The sequence below is a fragment of the Melanostigma gelatinosum genome, assembly GCF_949748355.1.
Source record: "Melanostigma gelatinosum genome assembly, chromosome: 1".
Lineage (NCBI taxonomy): Eukaryota > Metazoa > Chordata > Actinopteri > Perciformes > Zoarcidae > Melanostigma > Melanostigma gelatinosum.
Window position 1 is genome coordinate 11,788,297 of NC_136634.1, and position 10,576 is coordinate 11,798,872.

The following is a 10,576-nucleotide window of genomic DNA, read 5'->3' on the forward strand; positions in this document are numbered from 1 at the left end:
GATGATCATGTTTACAGCCTTCTATATTGCACACACAGATTTACAAATGACAATTTAGAACAGTCAATAAGCAGTGATTAGCAGAGGACCTCGTTGCAAAAAACTCCAACATGTCATACAAATGTAAACATGAATACAAGTTTATAATCAACTGATAACCTCAAATCAAATGAACACATTTAGTTTTCTGTGGTTTCTTTGACACAGGAAATAATACGAGACGTCTTGAAATCCACCCTGTAAAACCCAGATGTTGTGTTTGTTTGTTGAGCGTGCAACAGCGTGTGTGTGTGTGTGTGTGTGTGTGTGTGTGTGTGTGTGTCCCGGAGTGTGACTGATGAACAAACCAGGGCAGAGCTACAATACACCATCGATTACATCAGTGAAACAAAAATGAAAAGATTCGTCTGACAAAACAACATTGATTTTTTTGATCATTGAACGATAGCTGTCATCTCTGGAGAAAGACTAAGCTCAACGCTTATTAAGAGCAGAGGTTCTTTCCATTGAAATTCTTTAAACCATTACAGCTTGCTCACTGGCAGGACTGGCCTTGGACCACTCTTTGTGCTATTGTTTTCGTTTCCCTCCTCTACGTCTGTATTGTTGACACTTGACGCAATCTGCTTACGAGTTGAAGGGTGACTCATGTGTACAAGGCAAGTATTGTTTTCTAATTCAGGCCGTGTGTTCGATGTCTTACTGCATCTCTTAAGACCCTGGTGAAGACGAACGGTGAACAGACCATAAGTGATGGGGTCCAGACAGGCGTTGAAGAGGCCAAAGATAAACAGCATATGTGTCATTGAATGAGAGACTGTTTCCTCCATTTCTTCAGGATATAACCAATACCACAGGCCTAGCAGGTAGTACGGGGTCCAGCAGACGATGAATGACGTCACGATGACGATACTCATCTTAAGAGTCCTCATCCGAGCTTTTGGGATGTTGTTGTGGGAGCGGCGGAGATGAATATCTTCAGACCGCACTGGAAGAGAAGAGAACACCAATCTTTGTCACGCACAACTCCTCGAGCCTCAGCAAATATATTTCAAATGCAGATTTTGAAGAAAGTGCGAAACTTACAGTTACCCCGGGCCATGCGGCTGGATATCTCAATGAGAATTCGTGTGTAGCAGAAGATCATGATAACCAAAGGCAGGAGGAAGAGGCACACAAAGGTGAACATGTTGTAGAGGGTCTCCTGCCAGTGCTGGACAAAGCTGCCGTGGGTGGTGCACTGGGTGAAGTTCTCCGGGACTGTGATGGTCACATTGTGAAATATAAACATCTGCATTAAAGACGAGAGACAAGAGAAGAGGCTTGGAACAACAACTGTCTGGAAGTATTAAATCAGAAGCTGATTATTGATTGGTCAGATGATCTGATGGAACACAGTATGTGGAAGCAGCAGTTCTGTAATATCATTATATTGCATGATTATCATACTGCAGATTTGACAAACTACATTTGGAACAGGAATATAACCTCCATAAGCTTCATACGAATAAAATAGAAATGTGTTAATAAATTCTAGATCACACTTTTTTTCATCTTGTATTTTTTTCTGTTCCAAGTGCATCTTGGCTGATTCAGTAACAAATATCCTAACGTTTCTTGTGTACAGCTGCACAGTCACGGTTGTGTATCCAGCCTGTGTGTGTATAGGACGGACATACCTTCACACACAATTTAGAGATTTTGAGCATTTATAGCTGATTGTGTGCTGCCCCACTTCCAATCAGTCATGCCCATTATGGGCAAGGCACGTTTATTTGTATAGCACATTTAAACAACAAGAAAATTCAAAGTGCTTCACATAAAACCATTTAAAGCATCAAAACATAAGGCAAAACATTCATTGAAACATTAAAAAAGTCATTGAAACACTAAAAAGCAGTGTAAGAAATAAAATACAGTAGTAAAATGCAGAAATGCAGGTAATGTATTTTAAACTCGTGGGCGGCTAAGTGGAGAGCAGGGCCGTCCTTCAATCGGAGGATCGGCGGTTCAATCCCCGGCTCCGGCTCTGCTAGTCGCATGTCGATGTGTCCTCAAACCCCAAATTTCTCCCGTAGCTGTGGTACGGTGTAGAAATATGATAGAATCTGAATTGTAAGTTTGGATAAAAGTGTCTGCTAAATGACTGTAATGTCTTTGACCCAACTGTCTCTCACTCTTATTCAGAAGAAAATCATGGCGTTTGGCCCAAGTATGCGACAACTCACAGAACTCTATTTTTCATTCTGGAGAAGAAGACAAATACAAAATACGTCATGCTTAATTTGAAAATATCTTATACTGCAGCTTTGATGACATTTTGGAACAAGCTCATACTGTAGGATAAGTACCGGTAGGTTTCTACATTCTTAACGCTACATAAAGAGGAAATAAAACAGGCAAAGTGTATGTTACTGTAAGAGGTTAAAGAATATGTGTTGTTACAAGTATGTTCACTTTAAATGACCTGCATATACCACGAGTCGTACCAAGAGTTGGGGTTGACCCCAACATATATTATGTTTGTATCGCTGGAGTTTGTATCTGGTGCTTCAGAGCTGCAGTAGATCTCACATGTTACAGCAGTTTCGGATGTGGCGAGTGAATAAAGAGTGTCCACTGTAACAATCCCAATATCTATCCCAATTACGACATTTAAGAACTAGTTCTCCCTCTGCCTACAGATGTAATGTTTTACCATACAGTGTTTTAGTGACGTAACAGGCACAGATATGTAAATACTGTATCAATAGTAGTAGATAGAAACCAGTTTGCTCATCATCGATTCAGAACAAATTAAGAATTTGCAGACTGTTGCATAATATGTACTAAAATTATTAATATAAAATAATTTAAGGTAACACTTTAACTTAAGGTAACACATCAGTTAAGTATGAGTAAACAATTCGTCCTTTATAAAGCATTGTTCCTACATCAATCGATCTCACTGGCACCTTAAATCTTCCGGAGGTTTCATGCCTCCTGTGATCAGATGACAGAGAATAAAAACAGGCAGCTGATGGCGACAGAAGTATTTACAGCACATCACTTTCTGCAATGTGACACATACGTCAAAAGTGACGAGGGTGTAAGTAAGAAAAAAAGCTCTCGGAACGCAAGAGTGGAGGCACTGCCTTGTCTTTTGGGTTAGCAAGCATTTGAACCCAAAATAATCCTTTCAGATTGAAGAAAATGATAATATATGCACTGGTAGTTAAGTTACCTGTGAGTCAAACACAAACAATAAACGTGAGCCGCAGAGCAGCTGCTTAGAGGTACTCAGCAGCGTGTGTAGTTCCGTTAGCTGTTAGCTTTTAGCCAAACACACGATCCAAAACAATGAAAGTGTACAACAGAGTAGCGACCTGCGGGTTGGATATAAGGGCCTGTTAAGGGTGGTGAGTGAGGAGCAAGCAGATAGTCAATGGCCGTATAAGACAGGCAATAAAATGAAAGAAAGTGTAAGTCACCGCAACCACGAGAGGTCCTTGAGCATGCAGCCATTACTGTCCACCAAAGACAGGATGCAGTTTGCTGCAGCCGAATGCTAGATTAGTGGACAACAAACATAGAGGTGCACACTCACTTATGGACACACAGACTCACACAGTCACACACACACAGTCAAACACATAACCTCATCCCAGGCTTGCATCTGCTGGAGATAACAAAGAAAGCTTCACATTTCATCTTCACCCACTACATCTCTGTGGCAGCTTCTCCACGATCAAAGAAATCCTACAAAGAGCACTTACAAAGAGCAGATATTTCACTTTATTTGCCACCGAAGTGTGTGGAGCTACAGAACCTGACCTCATTCAGTTTTCTTGTTTGTTTCAAGTGGCCTCTCTGTGGCAGAATGATGTCTTGGACATCATTGTGTCATGTCACAGGGCGGTCCACTGAAGAAGCACTGAAGAAGCACTGAAGAAGCACTGAGAAAGCCACTTGTATAACAACCCCGGCTTTTTTATCCTGTTTTTTTATCCTGTTTTTTTATCTTTTATTGTAGGAACAATATATATATATATATATATATATATATATTTGTTTTTGTTTTTTAGGATTAGAGCCATATAAAATGTGTAAATGGAGATTTGATCCATGTGACCTTTCGCGGTAGCGACAATGGCAGGTTTGTGGCGAGATAATGAGACATTCATTATATCCAATATTCAGCCTCCAGCAGCCTCAGTATTACATCTGGTGGTAATACAGATGATTAAATATCAGCTGGGCTTGGTATTTTACACGTGCTGCGAAGTGTCATCACAGTCCTGTCCAGAAATAATACCTGTAAGGACTTGTGTTGAGGGCTGGTTGATACCGGTTGTCAGCTACACCAGGGATGGAGTAACCACTTGATCAGCTGCTGTTTTCTTGTGCTGTGTTTTTCAGCCCAGAATCACGATGTCCATGTAATATTTGCTTTTGTTCGCTGTAACCATGATCCTCACCAAAAGCAACAATGCATTTCAAGTTGCGATTTTTCGGCCACTTGGGCAAGGCAAGGCAAGTTTATTTGTATAGCACATTTCAACAACAAGGTAATTCAAAGTGCTTCACATAAAACCATTAAAAGCATCAAAACATAAGGCAAAAGAAAAGGAGATTTAAAAACAATTAAAGAAACAGTGTAAGAAATAAAATTCAGTAGTAAAATCCAGAAATGCAGGAAATTGATGAATATATTAATTGAATGTGGTTCAATTAAAGGCAGCAGCAAACAGAAAGGTCTTCAATCTTGATTTAAATGAGCTGAGGGTCTCAGCAGACCTGCAGCTTTCTGGGACTTTGTTCCAGATATGTGGAGCAGAAAAACTGAACGCTGCTTCTCCATGTTTAGTTCTGACTCTGGGAACAGAAAGTAGACCGGTCCCAGACGACCTGAGGGGTCGGGATGGTTCATAAGGTAGCAGCAGATCAGAGATGTATTTTGGCTCTAAACCATTCAGTGCTTTGTAAACCAACAGCAGGATTTTAAAGTCAATTCTTTGTTGGACAGGAAGCCAGTGCAAAGACATCAGAACTGGAGTGATGTGATCCACCCTCCTGGTCTTAGTGAGGACTCGAGCTGCAGCGTTCTGAATCAGCTGCAGCTTTCTGACAGACTTTTTACAGAGACCTGTAAACACACCGTTACAGTAGTCCAGTCTGCTGAAGATAAATGCGTGGACAAGTTTTTCCAAATCCTGTTGAGACATAAATCCTCTAATCCTTGATATATTCTTCAGGTGATAGTAGGCTGATTTTGTAATTGTCTTGATATGGCTGTTCAGGTTGAGGTCTGAATCCATAACTACACCTAGATTTCTGGCTTGGTTTGTGGGTTTTAACATCAGTGACTGAAGCTGAGCGGTGATTTTCAATTGTTCGTCCTTGGTACCGAAAACAATTACTTCTGTTTTATCTTTGTTTAATTGAAGAAAATTCTGGCACATCCAGTTGTTGATTTATTCAATGCAGTTACCCAGTCCTTGTATGGGATTATAGTCCCCTGGTGACATAGTTATGTAGATTTGTGTGTCGTCTGCATAATTATGATAACACACTTTGTTGTTTTCCATAATCTGAGCTAGTGGAAGCATGTAGATGTTGAACAGAAGAGGCCCCAGTATTGAACCTTGGGAAACACCACATGCCATTTTAGTCAGCTCTGATGTGTAATCAGCTACAGACACAAAGTATTCTCGGCCCTTCAAGTAGGATTCAAACCAGTTAAGTGCTGTGCCAGAGAGATTTGTAGTCTTTCTAGGAGTATGGCATGGTCGACCGTGTCGAATGCAGCACTGAGATCTAGTAACACTAAGACTGAACTTCTGCCATTGTCTATGTTTAAGTGGATGTCATTGAAAACCTTAACAAGAGCAGTTTCAGTGCTGTGGTGCTGTCGAAAGCCTGACTGGAAAACATCAAAGCAGTTATTTACGGTCAAGAAGTTGGTCAGCTGTTGGAAAACCGCTTTTTCAATTATTTTACTTAAAAATGGGAGGTTTGATATTGGCCTATAATTTTTCATTGTTGCGGAGTCTAAACTAGCCTTCTTTAGGAGTGGTTTAATAACTGCAGTTTTTTAGGGCTTGTGGGAAGACACCTGAGAGAAGGGATGTGTTTACAATATGTAAGAGATCAGTGGTCATGCAGTTTGAAATATTTTTGAAAAAGTGTGTTGGTAGAATATCCAAGCAGCAGGAGGATGACTTCAGATGTTGTATAATGTCTTCTAGGCTTCTACGGTCGATTGAATGAAATTGTGTCATGATATTTGAATGGATGTTATTCAGAGATCGGGACAACACATATCCTGTGGTTGATGTGGAGGCACTGACTGCTTGTCTAATTTTCTGAATTTTGTCAGTAAAAAAGGAGGCAAATTGATTGCATGCCCAGGTGGATTGGAGTTCAGCAGCTACCGACACTGGAGGGTTTGTTAGCCTGTCGACGGTAGCAAATAAGGCGCGTGTATTGTTCTTGTTTTTGGTTATGATGTCAGAGAAGAATGACTGCCTTGCATTTCTAAGTTCCAAATTATAATTGCGAAGTCTCTCTTTATAGATGTCACAGTGAACCTGGAGATTAGTTTTGGGGACTTGGGGACAGCAGAATGAAGCTGTAACCACAACACTGGCATATACCACCTTGAGGTTGACCAGGTGAACTTGTCAACAAGCAGTTGCTTAATTACTAGCATACCAAAAGAAACATTACCATTCATTTGGAGTCTTGCTTTGTGTCCACCTGATGATTGTAAAACAAACATTGTCTCTTTTTAAGCACTGTTCTGGTCAAAAGCAACTCCTGAGAGAAGTTTAATGCTCAACTATTTTCAACAGCTTGTCACTAACTTTGTCCTTCAGCCATTTGGTGCTGGGCAGGTATAGTGCACAGTGGTTTATCAGTTTGCTAAAAAGAGAGAAAACTTAGCAAACATTGAAAAGTTGAAAAACTCCAAAACCAAAAAGAATTAGATGTAAGACACTGAAAAACTCCAAAAAGAGGGGAACTGCAGAGTTGGTGATAATTATTTGTGAGTGTCTCGCTATGAGCGACACCTTTTACCTAAATATTCATTTGATATGAAAAATACTAATAATAGCCACTTTAAACATATCTTGGTTATTTTTCCATAACCACAATATTTCCTTCACATCAACTCTAGTTGCCAAGTAAAGTTATTGAGGTCCAATTGTTCACCTTCCAATCATCCTTTTGCCAATAACGCAAAGGTTGCGAGTAGAAGTATTCTCTGTGCATCCATCAAAGGCTGTGGGTTTCATTTTGATCTGACTGTTTGTCTAATGACACACACTGCAGGTTTCGAGGGCTGTATTCCCATTTTGATTTTCAAAGACTCAAAAATAAACAGACAAAAGGTTTTAGAGATAACTCTTTGCCGTCCGAAGAACCTTTGCAGAAGCTTTTAATCAGAGAGGGATTTCTCAGAGCTACTTGGTTCTTGGAAGCTCCCTGCCGTGAGAGTGCAAGTGTAGGAAGAGCGTTATTTCATGAACTATTGGCACTTATTGGAATACTCTTCAGCCAATCAGCCAATCACAGCGCGAGGCTTAAAATGACTGTGGTGTAAACTTTGCATAATAAATCAGTCGTACAGTCAGTGAAGCAACAACTCGTGGATAGAGAGAACACTTGTTATATTATATTATATATATATACTTATATTTATATATACTTATGTTGTATATTGTATATACAATATACAACAATACAATATATACAACAATACAATATATACAATATACAACATATACAATATATATATACAATATATACAATATATATATACAATATACAATATATACAATATACAACAATATTGTATATTGTTGTTATATATACTTATATATACATATATATACTATATTGTATATTGTTTATATGTACTTTATATATACTATATTGTATATTGTTGTATTTATATATACTTATATTGTAGATTGTTGTAATATATACTTATATATTATATATATACTTCATATATTTGCAGCCACCATCTCTGCTGCTTCACTGAGAAAAGGCTTCAGATGCAAAGCAGCAGGAGCAACAAAGACTGCACTGTGTATTCCTTCCTGAATCTATAAAAAAAGGGATACTTGTGCCAATTGTCTTCCCTGTCACATCTCCCAGGCTATACTCATTTTTACATTCTCGGGAGCTAAATCCAGACTGTGTCAGATGAAGGTCAAAAAAAGTCTAAATCGGGCAACATCACATGTAGGTTAGCTGTAGTGGCATGACATCTGCAACATTATTACTGTTTCACAGTAATACTGACGCCAAACGTGATTCTGATGAAATTCTAATCAGACCCCGAGTTACAGATGGTTAGATGCACTTATTCAACAACACAAAGTTGTAGACAATAAAAAGGGTGCAGGAATGCAATGAATAAGAATTAGAATATCATTGTCAAAAATAAGTATAATTCCTCCTTATTTCCTATTTGTGAATGTAATGCCAACTGATTTGACTTCACTAGATGGATTGATAACTATGGCTTTATTTTATACACAGCTCGCAGTTGGACTTCTCTTTTCACCTTTCATGTCAACACTTATTTGACAAAACGTCCTCTGACATGTTCTTACGCACAGGTGAAAGAAAACGTCTCACAAACTACATTCTGAATGAGCGTGGCCGTAAACCATAAAAAAAACTCTGAAATAGTGAGTTGTCAAATTATCACACACACAAACACACACACACATAGACACATATATACACTGGATATATATCTACATACACATATATATATACATACATACAGTATATACATGTATACATACATATATACAGTATATATACATATATACACATACAATAACGTCTCACATTATAGTACTGCCATATTTTTAGGGAGGACAGTCTCACATTTAAAGATACCAACTGTCTTGAAAACCCACTAAATGTAATTTATCTCTTCAAGAATTTAAAATCCCCCAAATTCCAAGAAAGACTCGATGACATCACCTCTGTGTCCATGCGAGAGGTTGAGTTGTCAGATGTTCACTTCTTTCGACCCAGTGTGGTCCAGTCGCACTAGGTTGAGGAAATAAAGGCGATCTCACACCTGAGGAGGTACTTGATAAGCATACTTGTAACCCTCCTGTGAGCCTGTTGAGTCAAGAATCCCTTCAAAACATGCTACACTAGATATCCACTTTTAGTCACGCAGGCTGCTGCCTCATTTGTGTTCAGCAGGTAAAATCAATTCAAGTGTGCTGTTGTGAATTTCCGACATTTTCTGGAGCAAAATCATATTAATCTTAAGTATTGTGAAGCTTCACACACCTGAACAATACAACTTAATTTAATGAGCACGACACATGGAGAAAATGCACTTGTTTTGCTGTAAAAGATGCAATTCTTAATAGATTGAGTGAGCCATTTAATACAGTTACATACGTGCTATTTATTTGTTTGCCTTGATTACCTCAGTGTTGTTTCAACATGTTTCCTGCAGACCTAACCAAGTATCTAAATAACCGTCACCTCTCTTTTCAGCTAAATTAAACAAGATGGACTCACTGGAGGAAAGCACACTGGCAGAGTTGTGTGTGCCTTTTGAACAAAGTTTCATTGTCCTTCAAATTAAACTATGATGGGAGAGGTGTACAACCACCAGCTGTCATGTGTCAAGAAGCCTCATATGAGTGTACTATAGAGGGTTCATAGAGTGTTTGTGTGGAGAGTGTGTCCACTGGATGAGTGGCAGAGCAAACTAAATGTGTTTTCTCCTACCTGAGGGAGCGAGAGGATTACACTCATCGTCCAGGCCACAGTCAACATGATCTTGCTTTTCCTTTTGGCCTCACTGATGCCCAGAGGATTGAGAATGGCAGACTGTCTATCCAAGCTAATGACCACCGTTACAAAAGCGCAGGAGTACATCGCCACTAGTTTCATGAACATCAGCAGCCTGCAGGCGACATCTCCCGCCTCCCACTGCACCGTGATGTTCCACACCGCGTCCACGGGCATCACGATGAAAGTCACCAGCAGGTCCGCCACGGTCAGGTTCATTATGAGGATCCTGACGTGCGACTTGCGCTTGCCGCCGTTGCTGGCAGCATACAGCACAACCAAGTTGCACACAGCTGAAACCGCGCACAGGCTGAAGGTGATGATGACTCTGACTTTCGCCGCTGTGGAGAAAGTGGGCAGCTGGAGCGCGTCTCCTTCAGCGCTCTTGTTGCAGGCTGAGGCGGCTCCCTGGCAGCTACCGTTCACTGTCTGATCCGTCAGCTGGTGGAACATAATTAAGTCTCGGATACTAGGCGGTGTCTGTCTTGTCCATCTGCACCTCTAACTGGAACTTCAACAGTGTACCTGAGAGAAGAGAGCATTTATTGGTTCGGTTTTTAAGCTGGGATGCCGCAAGACGCCGGTGCTGTTCGTTAGTGGCACCGGTAACCCGGCTGTACATCATTAAACCGCTCTGTAAGGAAGGCACATGCAGCTTTACGCACAACAAAAGACCACCACGTTGTTTAGCTTATATTCAGAAGCATGCAACGTGAGCACACAAACTGTAGTATATAATAAAGAATATATGAAA

General features: G+C 40.0%; 1 protein-coding gene across 1 annotated transcript; it reads right to left on the minus strand.

Moving 5' to 3' along the window:
* Positions 1-524: 524 nt before the first annotated feature.
* On the minus strand, positions 525-10,275 carry gnrhr4 (gonadotropin releasing hormone receptor 4; the record flags this gene model as incomplete). Its single annotated transcript, XM_079277820.1, has 3 exons — positions 525-988; positions 1,087-1,291; positions 9,760-10,275. 3 exons carry the CDS (start codon positions 10,273-10,275, stop codon positions 525-527), a joined length of 1,185 nt encoding a protein of 394 aa, XP_079133946.1.
* Between the last annotated feature and the right edge of the window lie 301 nt (positions 10,276-10,576).